Source organism: Camelus bactrianus, chromosome 19 (assembly GCF_048773025.1).
Source record: "Camelus bactrianus isolate YW-2024 breed Bactrian camel chromosome 19, ASM4877302v1, whole genome shotgun sequence".
Classification (NCBI taxonomy): domain Eukaryota; kingdom Metazoa; phylum Chordata; class Mammalia; order Artiodactyla; family Camelidae; genus Camelus; species Camelus bactrianus.
In genome coordinates this window covers 36714581-36735001 of record NC_133557.1, presented here as the reverse complement: position 1 = coordinate 36735001, position 20421 = coordinate 36714581, and the positions used below count along the sequence as shown (strand labels likewise).

Here is a 20421-nt window from a genome sequence, read left to right as displayed (position 1 = left end):
AACCAGGACTCACAATGGGTATTCATAGAAAAAAAGAAATTAAAAAAATGCAAATTCATTTTCTGTTCCTGTTCGTGAAGATTAATAGCAGAGGTTCACTGTATTTTGCAAGAGCACATGGCTGTCTGTTTACGTGGCCTGACCGTTACTGTCCTTTCTCAGCAGTGAACGTCTAGAAAGCAGGGGCCATTTGTATCCAGTGACTTTTCTCAGGATTGCGATGTTTGGAAAGTGCACTTGAATAATGAACAGGCGATGGCGCCAAGCCCTCTCCGTGGGTGAACAGGGCCTCCCCTGCTCCGGCCCCTCTGCCGCTGGGTTTTCCCACCCCACGGGGGGACCTGCAGAGCCCACCCTCACTCCACACTGCGTGGCTGTCTTTCCTGAGATGAGAACTGGCTGTAGGAACAGTGCCAGCTCGAAAGCTTGGAATAAAACTCATGTTACCATTTTCAAATCCCTTTACCATGAAATTTGTGTGAAATAACAACGCTTCTCAGACGACGGCAGTTTTTATGTTTTACGTCATGTAACTCTTGTGACTGCTTCCATGGCTTTCTAAAAAGGCAAACCGCTCATGAGTTGAGGTATGTGTTCCTTTTAAAATGTGTCTGCAATGTCAAATTCCATCCTCCATCAAGAAAAATCATCCTAAATATTGTATTATGCTTGTATATTTCCATGTATATAAATAGCTGTCTACTGATTTGCAATAGAAATCCATATACAGACAATGGTTTTATCATAAACAATTAATTTTAACCTCCTAGAAGGCGTCCAAATTCCAGATTATCACTCAACATTGGAATAAAGGAGAAGGTTTGTTTTTTTTTCTGTTTTGTAAGTGTCTTCTTTTTTTTGTCTTTTGGCCTTACTCCACTCTGAAACTAAAGGGAATTAGAAGAAGGAAACTGAAGCTGTGTATTCAATAGAAAACGTGTGAAATGCACTCCAGAAATAGAGAAGCAACATCAAGATGAGATTCCAGCCGGGAGGGGATCCTCGAGCTGTAGAAGGAATCAGAGCCTCTGGCCTTAGTGTACAGAGGGGTTTGCCAGCATGCGTATTATTGATTAATGGGGCCAAGAGCAGTATGACTCACCGCCGGTTCTCTCCCAGGACCCTGGCCCTGGTCTCTTGCAGACATTTTGCCAAGTGCTCAGAAAGCGCTCTTCTCATCAGCGTCTCCCCTGCTCTGGCTTGGGTGACACCTGTCCCCGGATGCCGGAGAGCATCCCGTGTTGAGGCAAAGGTGCTGACGGATCCCTCTCTGCCCATAAATGTGTTCAGGGTCTGAGCCAGATGGTTGCTGGCCTCCTTCTAGAGATAAAAGACCCTTCACCAAGAAGCAGAGGCACTGGCTGAGACCCCAGCGTCAGAGTGTGTATCCGCGTCTGGGGCAAAGTGAAACTTTCAATCACCAAACAATGTGCTGTGTTGGTGTTTGTTTTTTTAAACTAAACCAGCTAAATACAGTAGTTTTCAGTTATTTAACTGACTCTCTCCCTCCTGGAATTTGTCCACACCATATCCACATCCAAATCTACATCCAAGGTCACTGTGGTCACTCCTTTCTGCTTTGCTTGCTTTGCCCTGAGTCCCTTTAAAGCAGTGCATTTTTGATTTGGGGGCTTTTGTTAGTTGAAGTATAGTCAGCTTACAATGTTGTGTTAATTTCTGGTGTACAGCGTCATGTTTCCGTTTGTGTGTGTGTGTGTGTGTATGTGTACATATATGTATATTCCTTTTCATAGTCTTTTCCATGATCGGCTTTTCCAAGGTACTGAATATAGTTCCCTGTGCTCTACAGTAGGACCTTGTTGTTTATTTTATATATAGTAGTGTGTATCTGCAAATCCCAAACTCCCAGTTTATCCCTCCCCACCCCTCAACCTTGGAATAAAGAAGAGGGTATTTTTTTGTTTTTGGAGAAGTGTCTTTTTTTTTTTTCTTTTGGCCTTTCCTCCCTGGTAACCATAAGCTTGTTTTCTGTCTGTAAGTGTTTCTGTTTTATAAATAAGTTCATTTGTGTCACTTTTTCCAGATTCCACAGATAAGTGATATCATATGGTATTTTTCTTTCTCTGTCTGACTTACTTCACTTAGAATGACAATCTCCAGGTCCATCCATGTTGCTGCAAATGGCATTATTTCATTCCTTTTATGGCTGAGTAGTGTTCCATTGTATATGTACGTACCACGCCTTCTTTCTCCAGTCATCTGTCGATGGACATTTAGGCTGTTTCCATGTCTTGGCTGCTGTAAGCAGCGCTTCTTTGAACACTGGGGTGCAGCTATTAAAGCAGCATATTTTTGAAACTGAGCTGTGGTTGCTGCTTTCTGATCTCTTGCCTCCACCTCTTCTGTCCTCTGGCTGCCGTATCTCCATGCCTGCCTGATGGCTTAAAGTCATGGAGGGAAGAAAGTCTCCACGGGAGGCTTCACAGACGGGGGTCTGCTTTCACTCCTGCCACCCTGCCTGCCCTGTAGCACTGCGTGCGGGGCCAGGGCCGTGAGACGCAGACTTCCTGGGTTCAGAGCCCAGCCCCCACCCCACGGCTAGTTGTACGATCTTGGTCGAGACTTCAAACTTGGCCAAGCCCAGATTGCTGGCCAGTGGGGGTGACAGTGCCCACCTTACTGAACTGACTGAGTGAGACAACCCTTCCAGATCTTCTTATGTACAGGAAACATGAGATACTGATTTGCTGTTGTGATGAGTGGTGGGCACGGAAGGGTAAGACAGAGGTGAAGACGAGGTCGCGGTCACAGCGTTCACTGTGGTTACGCAGAATCAAGTATGCCTTCACTTTCCCTCTAGAGCATGGAGAAAAATTATTCTCTGATTTGGCACCTTCTTACTTGTCCTCCGATTCATTGCTTCTCTAGAAAAAAATTGGTTTTGGTAAGTGTAGGCTCTGAATCTGGAGCTGAAATTGGGGGACAGTCCATACATTGAAAACTATTCTACTTATAAAGAGGTAAAATATATCGTTATCCACGCAGATTTGACATCTACGCCAAGGGTGAGGTCTGTGTCGTGCAGCTGTAAATCTAAGTGCGTAACTTGGGTTATACTTTTTTGTTTTTATTTTAGTTTTTATTTTTATCGCAGATGTATGCACAGAGCTTTTGGAAGCAGCCAGTCCCGGAGGGCTTGTTAGGAAAGGCGGCCACCCTCCGGGCCCCAGCACCAGTTTCCTGCCCATCAGAGGCAGTTGCTTTCCACTGGCTTGGCTGTTACATGCTCAGTGTCTCCAAGTTACACACTGCTACTTGATTTTTCGGTGTCGAGTATTATCCGTGGCTTCACAGTATGGAAGAGGAGGGTTAAGGTGTCTTTCAACCCTACCCACCCCTACTACCCACCCCTCCGTCCTCCCCGAGTAACCACACCATCAGTGTGGTTAGGCAGTAGTCTGTGCTCCGTTTATCATGACTGGATGACCACTGCGTACAGCTGAGCCGTGAGTACGTAATGACTCACCTTCCTTTCCTGCACAACTCTGTTGTCCCCGTGGCTTCTAACTGTCTTTTTTGTTGTTGCTGTTCATTTGCTTAGGTTTCTATGTTCTATTCCCAGAGATTTCCAGTCTCCTTTCCGTGGGTTCAGAATTACCAGATATTCGATCAGTTTTTGTCCCTTTGGCATCATTTCTTCTGAGTCTTCTGACCTGCAAAAGTTTCATTTTGGAATCTCCTTTCACCACCTTTCTAGAATCCTCCTTCACCACCATTCTGGAAATCTCCACTTATTACACAGATTTTTACTGTTTGGTGTGATGACTGATTGTGACATAATTCTGTGTAACAGGTGGTTTCCTCCCTGGTTTTGGTGGAGCACATCCTCAAGGAGCTTTTTGAAAAAGGGTACCCAGAAAGTAAATTTTTTAAGAAAGTTAAACTTTTATTTTTATTCTTCTCTCACTTTAAATGAACAATGTGGCTGGGTGTTGAATTCCAGGTTGAAATCATTTTCCTTTCTTATTTCAAAGGCGTTCATTCCTCCATTGTCTTCTAGTTTTCAGTGCTTTTGTTGAGAAATAAAATGTCACTCTGGTGTTGACTATTTGCATATAACCCAGCTTTTCTCTCTCTGGCAGTTTCTGGGACCAATTTTTGGCCCAGTATTCTGAAAATTCATTATGATATGCCTTGGTATACATCACTTTGTCCACTGTGCCAGAAAATGCACATGTCTGGGAATTTGTCTCTAATTATTTATTTGATTTATTTCCTCTCCTCTGTTTTCTGGAACTTCTGCTCTGTAAATGCCAGGTCTCCTATTTCCGTTAGGGTGCAGGATGTGCAGTGACTGATCTGCTTGAAGTGAGGGAGGAAGTTTGGGGTTAAATTCTTAAACAGTCTCTCCGTCATCCAGCATTCAGGCCCACCTTTCCCGCCACATCTAGAGCTTGGCTCGCTGCCAGCCGAATGACCATCTCTTCTTCTGGTTCCCAGCCTCCAAAATCTTGTTGCTCTGGTCAGCTCTTCTATTATTTTTTCCTCGCAGGTTTATGTCTTGTTAAAATAAATATCCCTTCACTGTTACCTTGTTACAGTGTAACAAGAAAGAGCAAAGATACTGGGATGTGTTCAGTCTGCCATCTTTAACTAAAAGCCCAAACGATTCTTTAAGAAAATTCAGAATTGATATTTGTCACATGCTCTAAGTCCACTTGCCTAATTCTAATAAATTTTAGTCACAGCCTTTTATGACCTGAAGGAAAATGAGCAGTCTGGTCCACTTCATCCTGTTCCGTAGGCGGTGAGCGATGGTCACCCGTTCTAAGAGCAGGCAGAGCAAGAGGAGCCTGATAAAGGGTAGAGGGCGCCTTATAGTCCTGATGTGAGTCTTGAGGCACGAGTCCTTTTCTGGACAACCCCGTCATCTGCAACCCAGATCTGCAAATACGAAACCTAATAAGGAAAATACCTCGGTGCCCCCACAGCAGCGGAAGAAGGCGTGAGTGGGGAGAGGCCGACCTCCTTGTTCACTGACGGTTGTGCTTAAGTCGCGGCTCTTCTGCTCGCTGAATCCAGAAAGCCCTCTGTGTTCGGCTCTGCCCGATCTTTCCCTTCAGACAGGCGGGGGGAGGGGCACCTTTGCCTTTGCCTGGACTCTGTTTCCCTGTTGTCTTGCGTGCAGCGTGTGGCTGTCGCCAGCCCGGCTGAGAGCTGACATTTGCAGCGTCCTTCTCCGCTTCCGAGGCCGAGGGCAAAGGCAGCTAGACGTCCGTGGCCTGTGGCCGTGGCGGGGCTGGCGCTTTTCTCAGGAGGCGGGAGGGGGATGTGCCTGCCCGCCCAGGAAGCGCCCCCCGCGTGGCACTGCTGCTTTCTGCGGGTCTGCCAGAGCGGACCCACTCACAAAGCACAGGAAGAACACGGGGTTTCCCGCCAAAAGAGACTGAAGGACTTGAGGAGAAAGGGCTCTTCCTCCAGAACAGAGATCTTGACCCGGCGTTGGCGCCCCGCCCCGCGCCGCCCCCACGCCCCTCCCCTCCCACAGCGCCAGCCCGGCCCCTCCCCTCCTCCGTGCCCCAGGGGCCTCCTTCTCCCGCAGGAAGTCTGCACACAGTGGATCAAGGCGCTTAGCCTCCAGCAGCGTGTCCACTGGTCTCAGCAGAGCCACCACGTCTTACAGGGACATCTGCCCGCTGCTAAGATAACATTTTCTCTAGATCAATATGCAAAACAAGATTTTAAAAATTCTGATTAAGCCAGGGGTCAAGTGTACACAGGGCCAGGCATTTAGCAGAGATGAGAGAAGAGGGCCGGGGATGGGTTTAGCAGGTCAGCTGTCCGCGCCCCTTCTGAAGGGCGGCAGCTGCCCGGCTCTGGGTGGAGTGCTGACAAGGACACAGGGTGAGATGGCTCCTCCCGTCCCCTTGGCGTTAGGGATGCTGAGCTGAGGTTCCTGGGAGACGCGGGACTTTGACTCGGCCTTGCAGGACCTGCCTTGGTCTGTCCGTCCACCCAGCCTTCCCTGTCCTCCAGGGGTCAGACCCCAGTCCTGGCTGGGCAGCCCTCCCACCTTCCCCAGATCCCTCCCTGTCCTCTCTCCTGGGCGTCACCCCAGTGAAGCCACTGCAGATTCAGTTCCATCGCGGCATCTGATTTTCAGGGGCTCTGGACTATTAGCCCTAAAGACCTTCAGTAAAGCCCTGTCAGCCGGCAGAGGTCTGGGTCCAGGATGGAGAGGAACACTAGGCTGTGTGTCTGGGAGCCTCCTTTGCCAGGCTGCCCCTTTTCTCACCTTCTCTCCCCTCTTCCCAGGTTGTGGCTCTTTCCTCCTGGTGCCTGCTGCGGGATTCGATTTACTACACGCTATCCGTGGTCGCGCTTATCGTGGTAAGTGTGTGGCGGGCACCTCGCCAGGATCCAGGCCTTTTCCCTCCCAGTCACCCTCCCCCACTCAGGGTTGCGCGCGGCTCCTCCAGGCGGAGCAGGTGCGTGGAGGCGGCTGTTCTTTCTTCCGGCTGCTTTGATCACCCAGGACCCAAGCCTGGTGCTCTGCGCTCTGAGCCGGGGCTGGCTCTGGTCACCGGGCTCCACGAGCCTGCCCTGCTGTTCTTCTGTGAGCCCCAGCCCGCCCCTCCCTCTCCTCGCGGGCTCCTCAGTAACCCCCTTCGGCATCAGTGTCCCTGGGTGGGGAATTCCCTCCCCGCCCTCCCTGGCCGTCCCGCAGTGCCCAGTGCCATCGTCACCCTCACCGCATTCCTGCAGTGGCATCCCTGAGGCCCGTGGTGGGTAAGCAGCTTTCTACCAGACACCTTCATGTCCCAAACCCAACGCGTCTCTACACTCCCATTCCCACCCTACCCGGGGGTGTGTTAAACTGACCTTCCCCGCAACTCCCACTGCACCCACTCAGCTTAATTGTCCTGTGAGTTTTCACTTTGGAAAAACCTCCCCAGCGTCCCCCCCACCGTAGCCCATTTTGCTTGAGGTTTCAGGCCTCTCTGGCCTGAACTGACCAAGCTCATTGTAGGTTAATGTTGCAACAAGTAACCTCCCAGCCGCCCACCCACTTCTCCTCCCCCGGTCGGTCCTCAGAGCCACCCCAGTGGTGTCTCTACAAAGAAAACTTGCAAATGCCCGTCTTTGGTTTAAATGCCCAGTGGCTCCATGTCGCCTGTGGGGACAAACCCAAACCCCTCAGCTCGGCAAGGGGAGCCGTCCAGGAGAAGGAGGACAGCAAGTCAGAAGGACACAGACGTGGGTGTCAGCAGCTCTGACTCCTCCTCTGGCCCCCTCCCCCCTGACCGGCCCTAATGGCCTTGGGGGAATCAGTCTCTACAGGCTTCAGTTTTCTTACCTACAGAACAGAAATAAGATCCACTGAAGGGCCGACTGTGCACAAAGCACTGCCTGTAGATTATTTAATTGTAACTCTCTATACAGATGAACCAAAAGTGATGTTTAACACTAGGCTTTCCCCAAGGAATCAAATGCGCCCTTCAGTCAACAGCAGGTCTGCAGTCAGTTAGGTTTACAGCCACAGCCTCCTCATTCCAGGGGCAACTGATGACCTGGAGGGTCAAGACCAGCCCCCAGGAACAGAAGGGCTCCAATGATCATACTGGAATGAAGACGCTTGTGTGCCTGTTGAACTCCCGATCAGCAGACTTAGGGACACACATGAACTCTGTGTTCTTGTACCTGTGGAAAAGGTGTGATCACCCCAAATCTAGAAGCCTGCATTCACCCAGCCCAGACTGCTAAAGCAAACTCTGCAGGAGCTTTGTCCTGTGACGTCCAAGCCCACGCACATCACGTGCGCTCTGCTCTTCTGCCTTCGGGGTATTTTAGGATGATTCTTGGAAGTTACTTTTTTCAAGAGACATCTTAGGGGGTGGAGTAACTGAACAGCGCTCTGCACTTTGCTGAAATCCAAAGACACGCCCACCCTGCTAGAGGCGAGGTGATGAGACAGAACAGCGCAGTCCAAGACCTCCCCAGGAGCGTAAACTCAGCGACATCCACGCCCAGTGGCAGAACTGCCAGCGTCGGCTTCCCTCTGTTTTCACATAGCCGCTTCCTGGACTGTGTGTGAAATAGCCTGTCTTCTGTCAAATTTATCTGGACGTGTTTGAGATAGAACAAGTGTGATGCTGCTAATGACGTGTGAAGTAGTAAAGCGATTTTGCTTCCTCTGGCTGTGGGTGATGCTCACCCGCGCAGGGATTTTGGGCAGAGCAACCTGTCTGCTGTGGATGAATCAGAGCTGAGCCAGCTGCACATGGGACGCCAGCGGCTCCGACAGCAACAGAGTGTAAAAGCAAGTGATTCTCTGCTGTGACCTAGAAGTTGGACTGAGTCTTTACAGACCCGGCGTCAGGGCTCGAGTTTTAGGATCTTGAGAAAAATTACATTTCTCCACTGTTAGGAAGTAATGGAAAAGATAAAATCTGAGACCTCAGGGTTTAGTCTTGATCCTTTTTACTTTAACAGAAGTTCCTCCAAATTCAGCATGCCCTGGAAACGCCCAGCATGCTTACTGGAAACACACAACCCAGAGATTTTAATTCAGTAGGTTCGGTGGTTGGACCCAGGAAACTTCACCTTAACCAAGATCTTCCTCTGTGAGTCTGATGCCAGCGGCACCCACCGCACTTGGAGAAACACAATCTCAAATATGGTTGGACATGATGTTCGTCTGCTGCGTGGCAACGATCGTCTCCAGGGTAAACTTTGGGAATGGCCAAGGTGGAGCATGGTGGTGGCTTGGTTGTCTGGATTCCTGACAGCTGTTAGTTCTTGGGGTCCTCTCCACCTGAGACTTAAAAACCGTGCGAGGAGCAAAGCAGCCTTGTGTCCAGAGGAGCAGCACTTAGCACAGGGGTTTCTCGGTTTCCCCAAATCTGCCCCAGCGCCAGCCCCAGGCCGCCGCTCCACATGCTGAATCTTTCTGTCAAGGTTTCCTAGTCTCCTCTTTCTGTTTCTATGGTAACAGAAGCACTTTTCTTCAGGTTTTCCTTCCATAACACGAAGCTTCTCCATCAGACCCGGCAATGGGCGCTGGAAAGTCCTGTATTTAAAAGCTCTCCTTCTACCCACAGATAATTACCAACCATTCCAGTAATTTATTTTAACTGTTAGGGTTTTTTTTTTCACCCTCTCCCCTTTTGTATGGTTCTGAAATGTTCAGAAGATGGACTTGCAGGTCCCCCAAGGTGATGGAATGAAGCACTCATTCACCTGGAGGGCACATCTGGACTGAGTGGGACCAGATGCCACTTCCATGTACATCCCAGCGAGAGGCCCTTCAGACCCACGCAGAGGAGCCCTGAGGACAATCTGTGAGGGCTGGGGATCCAAAGAGCAGGGAAGATGACTTCTCCCGGGATGCTGAAGGGCCGCTGGGCCAGGGGAGTGCTCAGAGGGTCATTACTACCCAGATTCCAAAACAGCTGATGCAGAGGGACAGGCCAAGAAGCCAAACCACAGGAGTCGGGCCAGCGCGCACATTCTGAAACCAACAGAGCTTCAAACAGCTAACTTAGAGACAAGGGACTCAGTTCATGTCACGTCACATCAGGAATCCACCTAACCTTTGCTCTCTGCTGTTTTCTAGTTTGTTTGTTGTTGTTTTTTAAGGAGGGAGCAGAAGAAAATAAGAATGTGCTCTTGTCTAAAGCAGTCGTGGTTTCAAAAACATACAGCATGTTTGGTGCCTTTTCGCCTCCCCGTCAAGTGTCCCCCCTTTACCCCTGGTGACATTCTCTACAGCGAAGCATCAAGCCCAGAGAAGCTGGACATGGCCCAGGAGGCTCCCCCATGATGTGGGTCTCCCTCTGCAAGATAGGTGTCACCGTTTAGGTCCCGCTAGCACTCTGGGCTCTTCGGAGCATGTCCTGTGAGCCCCTACCTGTGGATAGTCTGCGAGCCTTACAGACCACCCACCCCCGGCTGAGGATGAGGATGGGCAGCTCAGGCCTCCCCACCTTCTTCTCTCTCCAAATTCCGGCAGGCCCAGACTGTCTCTGTTATGGAAATGTTACTGTAATTTACATAATCGCAAATGATTCATTATATCGTCAATCTCACAGCTGCCCTAAAAGGAATACTTTATTTTTACCCTTCAGCTCTGCTTTGAGATCGGGGATTATGAGCATCAAGAGAAGGGAAACTTCCAGGGGGAGTGGACAGGCTTCTGAGGCAGGTTCCAGGTCACTCAGAGGGATCACGGACCCAGTCTGGGGAGTGCTGGCCACCTGGAGAAGGCACCAGCTGGGGGCCCCTCCGGGCAACCTGGGTGCTGGCAGGCATCAGGGCTCATCTGAGGTGACGCCCCCTCTGCTCCCTGTGGTCCCCCACTCTGAAGGGGACTCCATGCGGACAAGGAGGCACAAGTCAGCCGACCCGGCCACCCAGAGGCGGCCCGAGCAGCACTGTTCAGTCCTGCAGCCCCAGGGCACGGGAGCTGTGGAGCTCCTGAAATGCTGCCAGTGAGACCGAGGAACTGAGTTTTTAATTAATTCAGTTGTACGTAGCCATCTTGGACAGCTCGTGCCTACCACCTTGGATAGCACAGCTGTGGAGAGCAGATCCTTCCAGCAAAACAAAACCTGCTTCCTCCCAGGCACGTGCTGGCTCCAACAAGCATAGGCCGCCTGCTTCCCGTGGGACTGAGTGCCCTGCTGAGTCTGTGGATGAAAAAACTGCACGGGGAACTATATTCAGTATCTTGCAATAGCCTATTATGAAAAAGAATAGGAAAAGGAACATGTGCATATATAACTGAATCACTGTGCTGTGCACCAGAAACCAGCACGACACTGTAAATCAACTCTACTCCAATCAAAACATAAAAAATAAATTTTAAAAAAAGAGGGGAAAAACTACAACTCTGCAAGCTAGCAGTTACGTGAGTCCCATTTTACAGGTGGCAAAACCGAGGCTGCAGGAATTCAGGGATTTGCCCAAGGTGAGGGAGCTATGATACCTCAGGTTTACCAGAGCGGGTGCATATGATGTACAGTCACATCACCCCTGCAAAGAATTCGGATTTTCCCTCCAACACAGTCTGCCTCGTGCAGTCTGATTTTACCTCACCCACCACGCAATCCAACACCACGGGGGCGTCTGGAGCACGCACTTTACGTCCTTAGACTGAGCGTCTGCCTCCCCACTCCTGGAGTCCTTTCATTAAGATGACTAATCTTAAATGATGCAAAAATCTTCTCTCGCCCTTTCTGTGAGAGGAAAACGTCTTCGGCTCATGCTGATGACTGTCCTTCAGCCCCCTACCCCCACCCCGGCTCCACAGCCCTCTCCTATCAGACCCCCTCCTCTCTCTCCAGTTTAGTGATCCCAAGGCCCTGACGATCATAATTACATCTCAGCTCCCCCGGCCAAGCGGCCAAGTGGGAATGACTCCAGCAGCTGGAAGATTCTCACAGGCAAGGATGTTCAAGTTCCTTAAACAAACCACCTGTGGGCGTACGAAGGGTCACCTGCTCGGAAATCCCTGCCACTGAGAGGAGGAAGGACTTCCATCAGTGGTGCCGGGAGAGGGAAGGAGCCCGGGGCATCGTGTGTTTGCTCCCGGACCCGGGAGGTGGTTGGCCGGACTGGGGGATGCTCAGAGGAGCCTCCCCTTTCCCGAGGGCAGCAGCTTGGACATTTCAGTTACACGTCTGTGTTTCTGCACTGCTCAGCGAACGTGGCCATTGGTTGAAAACCGTCGTCTCCTGCATCCTAACTCCGTCCTCTGGCCGCTTCCCTCCTCCTGTGGCCTGCCCTGCCTGTGTCTGGCGGATGCCCAGCTCTGCTCAGGCCCGGCCTCCAGATCCTCTCGACCGCTACCCTCCTGCAGCCCCGCCACCGCCAGATGGGCCCAGCAGGAATCCTAATGCCGGAGTTCCTGTGTACTCTTCACAGGGAAACCATATCTGTGCCTGACAGCCGTTTTCCAGTGTATTCCGTCTGATTCCTCAAAGGGGATTGCCGTGGCCTCAGCTAGACCACCCTGCACCCTCGGTCCCCAAAGCTAAGGAAGTCAGGCCTCCATGTGGGCACATCTCCTGAGGGCATCTCCACACTCTGGGGTGAGAAGTGTCTAAGGGGCTGCATCCCTTCCCAGCAAAGGGGAGAAGATGTGCTTTTTTACTGTTACTTTCACTGCTCAGAATGCCAACAGTGCCAGTGATCACGGTCCAGGTTACAAGGTCTTCGCTTCCGCAAGGCGGCCGCACTGCACTCCTGGTCAGCCAACCCAGGGCCTGCCAGCCCAGCCTCTCCCCTCCTGCCCCCTCACCTGGGTGATCCCTGCCTGTCGTCCCCCTGCTGCTCCATCGTGAGTGGGCCGCTGCCCGGGCAGGCCCCTGGGATGCTCTGCCATCCAGGGATTCACCTGCCTGTCCCTCTCGGAAGAATTCTGGAGCAGACTCCAGCACTGCAAAGCTGGTTTCCATGGTACCCAACCGGTTCTCCCAGGCCTGGAGGAAGAGAGTGTTTTTTCAGATTCACGCCTGTGTGTTCCCATTTAGCACATCTGCAGAACAGGTGGAAAGCTTAGGGCGAAGGCAAAGGTCGCTCTGGATGAACCACGTGTGGGTCAGAGAGCAGCCCCCTCCCCCGACCAGCGTGTGCAGCAAATGGGGGTCCAGATACCAGTGCCAGCCAGCCCCGACAGTGTCCTGGAGCGATTGTGGGCCTGGCCCCAAACAGCCAGCAGAGCACAGAGAGCTGCTTTCCCAAGGCTTGTTTTCAAAATCCCTCCTGGGAAAAGGGTGGGTCAGCTCAGAAGGCGGCTAGGCAGGTCCCTGGACTGGGGACTGTGTGTTGGAGTAAGAGGAGGGACCCACCCGACCCCATCTCAAGACGACGGGCAGGCGCCGCCTCCAGGCCGCCATCTCGCCCCGTGACAGCCGTGGGCTGGCTGCAGGCGTCCGCGGGAGGCTGTCTGTCTTGAGGTGCTTGCCCTCCTTCCAGGAGATTTAACGGAGCTACGAAGGGGACCTGGTCCGACTTCCTGTCGACCTCCCTGACCTGCCTGCCTGGGCAGCGCCGCCTGGCGCGGGGCTGGGACGCGAGCGCCACCTAGTGGGGCCGGCTGGAACTGGGGGCGCGGTTTCTTGCTTCAGGTGCGCGAATGATTTTCTTCTGCCCCAGTCACCCCGCCCTCGTGGGTGGCGGAAGATGTCTTCTTTTACTCCCAGAAAGAGCGTGGGAATACAGAGGGACATGAAGCACTTGTCTTAAGAGAACTAAATAAAATAAAATGTGTAAGGAATAAGAAGTCCGCTCCCTGCAGCCATCAGCGACACCCCGTGAGCCGTCTGCTGCACACGCTGGTGGGGGCTGCTCTCTGACCCACACGTGGTTCATCCAGAGCGACCTTTGCCTGCGCCGACCTTGGCAGACACGGCGGCCCCAGGCCCCGTCGGGATGGTCCGGTGACGTGCTCTCCGGAAGGAACACTGTGGGCAGGGCCCCCTCCCCCGTTTCAGTGCTGAGTTGTGTCCGTCCGCTGGTCGGCCTCCTCCAGGCTCCACCAGACACCGGAGGGAGGGCATAGCTCACCCTCCGCCGCCTTTCTCTCCACCAACACGCCTCTTTCCGCTTAGGTTTTCTTAAAGGCCTGATCTCTAGCCCTTTTATCCATTTGATTGTTCTTTTTTTGACGCCTCGCATTCCCAGCCAACCCTCTTGGAGTAGTGGGGTACAACCCAGACCGCGATCGCTCCTGGGCCACGAGGTCGCCGAGGCGTCGGGGCTCCGGGTGCTCAGTGGCCGGCGTCACTGCCCCTGAGGTTCGGAGGTTCCCCATCGCCCGTTCGCTGGTACTTGCATAGATGCCTGCATTTCTCGCTCCCCGACTGCCTCCCTGAACCACACCCCCACTTCCAACACCCCGGGCCACAGCCATCACCTTGACGTCAGGCTCCAGGCTCTGTCCTTAATCGTGTGTCTAGTCCAGTCTCGTCCAGGCGTGCCCCACTATTTCTGATTTATTGTGTTCCCTGTAAATTCTGTCCTCACTTTGGAATCTTTTGCACAATTAAGCCCATTCTGATTTTTTTCCCCACTGATTCAATTATTGAGACAAAAATCAATAGCTGAGACATACGGATCTCCGCCCCCACCTGTCAACTAGATGGCACAGAATAAGGCTTCCTCAAGGCTGCTTTCACCTTACAGAGTATCGGCTGCCTTCCCCGTAGACGGAAATTAGGTTGGTCCCCTAATAAACTCTTCACCAGTATCTTGTGCTCTTAAGTGGCTACAAATTGATTGTTCCAGCTGGCTGCCCAGGACCGATACTGGATTAAGTTCAATTAATAGAAAGCATTTTCCAGCTTAAATCATTTGTTCTGTTCCCTGATTTCTTGGATTTTTTGAAAGCCAGTGATTAAAGGTGACTGAGTAAGGGCCTCCTTGGGGAATGGACTCCATGCCGTCCAGCTGGGAGCCTGGGGGGCTCACCTTGCTTCTTTGTTTCTCTTCCCGCTCTGCTTTGACATTCTCATCCAAATGTCGGCCTGCTGGATCCGACAATGACACGTAACAGAACGACAAACTAATGAAGCCGCTGTCTTTTTCAGCATCTTGTTGGGAAGAGCGGGTTACAGATGAGGGTGGCCCGTTTCTCCCCATCCTTCTCTGTGCTTCTCTGGGATGATTGGAGGGGGTTCCTTTTATGTGCCTTCTGAGCCGTACCTGCTGGTCTTTGAGGTTTTCTCTGTGTCTCCCACAACTGGCGGTGGTTATAATCGCTGGTTGCTGAAGCAATGCCAAGTTGTCAGCCGAGTTTACCATCTCCGTGTGGTCGACACCCTCTACGCCCAGAGGGTTCTGCCCTGGAATATCCTGAGGGCCACTGCCCCTGCTGGAAAGACACTCAGAGGTGATGGCATGCAAATCAGTGGTGTCCTGTGAGTGTGCAAAGGAAGAACTGTGAATCTGCTTGGATGAAGTTTGAGGGCGTTCGTCTTGTGTCAGCATCGTGCCATCTGGGCACATAAGGGTGTCACGGAAAAACGTGAAATTAAGAGCCAGGGCTGGGTTCTAGGACCAACTCTGCAGCAGATGGAGCAACGCCAGGAAAATTCCTCCTGTTCTCTGTGGCTCCACTCCCTGTATAAATCAAAGGGCTAGGATTCTACCACTTTTTCCCCCAAAATGAGGAGTGATTTTAGATGCGTTATGGACGAGGGCTTAAATAAATCCAGTCCTGCTGTGTGATCCTAACCGATTGGGGGAGGTCTCTGTCTGGCACTTGCGTGCCTTCCACGGCTTCCGATCCTCGCTAATCCCCTCTCACAAAACGGCAGGCCTGTGGCTGAGGACACCGGCACCAACAGTGTCCCGCCAGGGTTTTCACTGTTGTTACCGCATTGAGTGTTTCTTCTCTCTCCGCTGTTGCCAAGTGGTGCTGATTCTCCACTTCTGGTCGTGATGCGAAATTTTCTTTAAAAAATAAATTCTTTTAAGGAAACAAAAGAACAGGTTGACCAAAAGAAAAAGATGGAGTCCACGGAAGTCCGAGTGCCTCCATAAAAGTGTGAAGGTGCCGTACGACACGCAGAGATGTGCAGACACTTACAGGTGGCCCAGAAGGGGCGAGTGTTTGGGAGCACCCAGCAGCTCCTGCATCCATCCCCTTGCAGAGCTGAAGTCCTGCAGCGCATCTGGCCGTACTGAGCCAGGCTGGAGGGGCTTCCCGCTCACTCCACCCTTGGAGAGAAAACACAGGAGGGACGGGATGGCGTGATGCTCTCGTCTCGTGCCCACTGGTGCTGCGTCCTCCAGCCCAGCCCAGCCCCAGTTCCCCCCAGCCAGCAGCAAGGGCGGATAACGCGCATTTGTAAAGCGTGTGTGTGCATGTGTGTATCTAATCTTCTCTCCTTTTGATTTTTTTCACAGTTCATTTATGATGAACAAGTTTCCTGGTAAGTCCCTCCTTTTCCCTCCCGGTTTCCCCTCGCTGTATTGTAGAGACAGTGGATGCAAGACCAGGGTCAGGGTTTAGGAAAGAGGTGGGGGCGTCAGGGTGGCTCGGAACCTTCTGGCCATCTCAGCAAAGAAATTAACTCAGCTTGCACGGAGTGGAGACCTTCCCCCTTGGCTGGGCTGCTGGGCTTCCTGCTGGGGTCCTCCTCTCTCTCGGGCTTTGTCACCCAGGTCAGGCGGTGCGACGTAGCTGTGTCTTTCTGCACCAGCCATTGGCTAGGCCATGGTTAACACTTGGCAAATATTTTCCAGTTGTCCAAATCCCATCAGCATTTTCCGAATACCATGTCTGTCTCAGGAACCAGAGGTGGAGGCACGTCAGTGACCTTTAACGCAGTAAAATTCTGCCTGACGTTCAAGGTCTTAGAGCTCTGACAAATCAGTGATTTTGTGATAGATTTTTTTTAAATTTTGCTCAGATTAAATATATAGGAATATTTGCTTTGGGGTCAATGTCCCAATCCCCTTTTCTGAGATGGGTTCTGAGCAAGTCAAATATGTTTGAAATGGAACTAGAAATGGGGTTTGCTGAGCATGTTCGTTATGTTTTTCCAATATTTGATCTGTGGGGGTAAGATTATGTGAAATAACTTCTCAGAAATAGGTATTTGCGGCGCTGTCGGTAGACAACTTTCATGGTTTTATATAATGCCAAGGATGAGACAGAAAAAGGACAGAGCCCGCTGGTCTTCATTTTCAGCAGAATGAGCACTAGCTTTGTTGGAGCGACACCTCTGTGATTTTCAGAATCTGTGATTTTCAGATGGTGCAGCGGGGAGCACATTGCGTTGACCATGAATGTTACACACTATCCAGGGTGTTAAGATACTTTTGCCCCCTCTCTCGTCTGTCCAAGAGGGCGAGGAGGAGACATCTGGGAGGACTTCTTTTTAAGACAGTCTCAGGGGTGAGGAGGGTACAGCTCAGTGGTAGAGCGCGTGCTTAGCATGCAGGAGGTCCTGGGTTCAATCCCCAGTCCCTCCATCAGAAAAAAAAATTTTAAAAGACACAGTATCTATATTGTGTATATTGTGTATGGGTATATATATATATATATACCCATAAAAAATATTGACCCATAAGAAGGGAGTCTTCTCCGAATAACCGTGATCAACAGGCTGAAAGGGAGCAAGACGCCTGGAAGCACCTCAGGTCAGAGGTCAGAGGCCAGAGGTCAGGGAGAACCTCCTCACAGAACCCACCTGCACGTGGCCGCCAACTGCAGGGGTGACATCTCCCCCGTCCTTGGGGCTGAAGTGCAGCACAGGAAAAGCTGCAGACATGGTCCCGCTCAGACCAACGGCTCGGTTAGTGCAAGCTCCACCCTGCCTTGGCAAACAGGAGGTGCTGACTTGTGGCTCAGGGTCACTGCTCTCTGCTAACATCGCTGCCCGAAAGACAAACAAGTTATGATCACAGTCACCCTCGGAAATGTTTCTGCTGCTTTTGTGCAGAAAACCTTAAGAAAGGATGTGCACGGGTGGTGTCCCGTCTGCCGGTCTTAGAGGGCGCCCTCTCTCCACGCCTCCCGGGCTTTGCTCGTGGAAACCACGGCGGGGGGATGCGTGGACAAGCCTACAGCAGTCCTTACCCTCAAGATGTCTTCTTGGGCATTTCAGATGGGATAGAGCAAGACAGGAGAGTCTGTTTCCTCTTCTTTCCAAAGGCTGGCCCTCCAGGGATGTTAGGACCTTAGAACCTGGGGTCCTGGGCTAAACCCCAAGCCTGTGGCAAGTCAAGGCCGGATTCTGAGGTCATCATACCCTCTGCCTGAGCACCCTGGCTCCCACTGAGGGAGCAGGTGGGAGGACCACAGGTGCATGAGCTGCAGATTCCCGAGCAGCTTCTGTGCCAGCCTGGGGTAGGCTGGAATCATAACTCGTGCGCAGATGTAGCTGCGGGAAGAACTCAGGGGCAGGTTTCGTGGCACTGGAATGTCACTCTGAGGCCACTGGGCTGTCACGTCATTACTGTTACGCGTGGATGTGCAGCTGGCGAACACTCTTCACGTGAGCGAGGCTGAGAAGTTAAAGTCCGCCCCGTGGTCCGTAGCTGCTCTGGGACCTGCAGAGATTTCAGCTCCTCATCTGAATGTGAAATATACTGAACTTAAAGATACTTTTTTCTTCTCCACATCTCTTACTTCCCTACCCAGCCAACCACAAGTATTTGTTTGGGTGAAAGGGTGTGTCTAAGAGCTGGTCTCTCTCGTTTCTCTCTTCCAAGGCAGATTCCTCAACTGGTGCAATTAAAGCACATTTCAGCATTTCAATAGTACCTGAACCAGTAAATTCCGTTTCTTGTTGTGGAACATTCCAGTATGTTCTAGCAATTTCAAGGCAGGTAACCAACTCACCCCAAATCCTCAAAGGAAACTAATTTCGGTTGTGTTTATTCTGACACTAGAGTGCAGTCTAGGAGGAAAGGAGTCTTGTCAAATACAAACACACCAGGACAAAGTATCCCCATCATGCATGGTTTAGATTCCACTCCCATTCCTGCAGCGTCATTCCACAGCAAGTCACACTCAGCCAAGAAGTGGTGGTTGGAAGATTTTTGGTAGCAGGTAATAGAAACCCAGCCACAAAGGCTTAAAGAAATAGTGGTTTATTTTTCTTGCCTAACAAGTACCCCAGATGTGGGTGGTACGATACATCTGCATTTCTCCTGGCCTTTCCCTAACGGTCCCAAGATGGCTGCTGTGGTTCCAGCCATCAACTTTGGATTGAAGGCAAGAAGGAAAAAGAAGGGGCTATGGGGTTTCACTTAACACCTTTCCACTTTATATCTCTTTGGTCACACCTGTGTCTGCCTTGATCAATAAGTGGCCCGGGGAAACAGAATTACAACTTTAGGCTAATTATTCATCGTAGAGGCGGGCCCACCCTCCTTGAGATCGAGGGTCCCCATTTACTGCCTCAACATAGTGGGGTTCTGTTAGCAGGACGAGGCAGTTGGGTGCTTTTCTGTTAGACAGTTATCCCGAAAGACATCTAAGCTAGAAAGCGTCAGAGGTCCACGTGCAGGGTGTGTGTGCAGCCTGCGCAGCGAGGCAGCGAGGCCACGAGCCCACAGCGTTGCGGGAAGGCATTTAGACTGTGTTCTTGGAGTGTCTGGAGGCCTGACGAGAGAACGAAAGGCCCCAGATTGATGCCTTTGTTGTTTCTTCAAGCAAGTCGTGACTCTGGGAGAGAAAGGAGAGTCTGGGGACACGACCTGGACACCGTCCACCTGCGTGGTGTCGGAGACCAGCTTTGGCTGTTCTGGACCCTGGTTAGGAACTCGGAGCCGTGCCCTCCGGATGAGAACAGGGAGTGGCAGGGAGGAGCCCTCCGCCCGGGAAAGAACAGCCTTTGGCAGGAGAATCGGGGCAGCTGTAGGTGGTTCACAGTGGGAGTCTGTGGGAAGGAAAGAACAAACCCAGATCACACACAAGGCCAGGCCCTCGGAGGACAGCGGGTGCGCTGTGGCCAGGAGAGGCGGTGGGGACCACCCGTGTGACTTCTGAGGTCCGCATGTGGAGTCACTTCAGGTCCGAAGCACCTGCTGGATGCCTCCTTCCATTCCAGAACTAGACAGAACACAAAACCCAGTGCGGCCCTGGCCTTGGGGCTGTCTGGGGCCAGAGGGGAGCAGACATGGAGTCATGGTGTCATTTGCAGGTATTTGCAGCACTGGGGACAGGGGTTGGGGGCATCGAGGAGGGACACCAAAGAGCATCAAGCCAAGACGCGATGCTCCAACCCTGAATCAGGCAAAAGCAGAGGGGATGGCAGGTTAACAGCAGAGAGGCCGCAGGGAGGCCCTGAGTCTGGGCGCCAACGAAGCAAACCTGACTCATCAGCAGAAGAGGGAACCCCCATCTGACAGGCACCCCTGAAATGTGCCGGCAGAGAACCTTACTCACATGTTGCAGTGGAAGGGTTTGCTTTGAGTGAAAAATCCGAAAGATCTGAAGGAATCAGAGGGTGTAAATGTGCCTGTTGTAGGTGCTGGGCTTAACTCAGCCCACCTGGAGTGTTCTGTTGGCATTGGCTTGTTCCCCCTCCCCGAGTCTGCTAACACACATCTGAGCAATTTTGTGGCTTCCCTTCAGATCCTGGGTGTCTCTTACTTCAGAATGAATGCTGGGAATAAAAGCTCACTTTTTCCAGTTACGTTGATGCCACATCTGCATTGATTGCAGTGAGATAAGAACCATGTTCAGGCCATCAGAGGTGTTTTGCAAGACGTTTAGGGAAGTCTCACCGTGTGCAGATGAGCTGAGGGCTGCTCTGTGCCGGGGAGGGAGCGGCTGTCTGCCTGCGGGGAGTCTGTTGGGGAGGCCGCTCTAAGGAGAAACCAGATTACTGAGCCAGGAATCTGGTGTCAGGAGTGGGGTCAGGTGACTGCTAGAAACAGTCATCAGATATAAATAAGTAAATAAATAGGATAATCACAAGCAGGGTCATGTGATAGAAA

General features: G+C 51.7%; 1 protein-coding gene across 2 annotated transcripts in view; it reads left to right on the top strand.

The window, feature by feature from the left end:
• Nucleotides 1–20421, top strand: part of SLC24A3 (solute carrier family 24 member 3) — a 428781-nt gene that overhangs the window by 364582 nt on the left and 43778 nt on the right. For both annotated transcript variants that reach the window (XM_074347814.1, XM_074347815.1), the window contains exons 7-8: nucleotides 6277–6351; nucleotides 15874–15899. In XM_074347814.1, the coding sequence (XP_074203915.1) occupies nucleotides 6277–6351; nucleotides 15874–15899 (101 nt within the window). The remainder of the gene's footprint in view (nucleotides 1–6276; nucleotides 6352–15873; nucleotides 15900–20421) is intronic.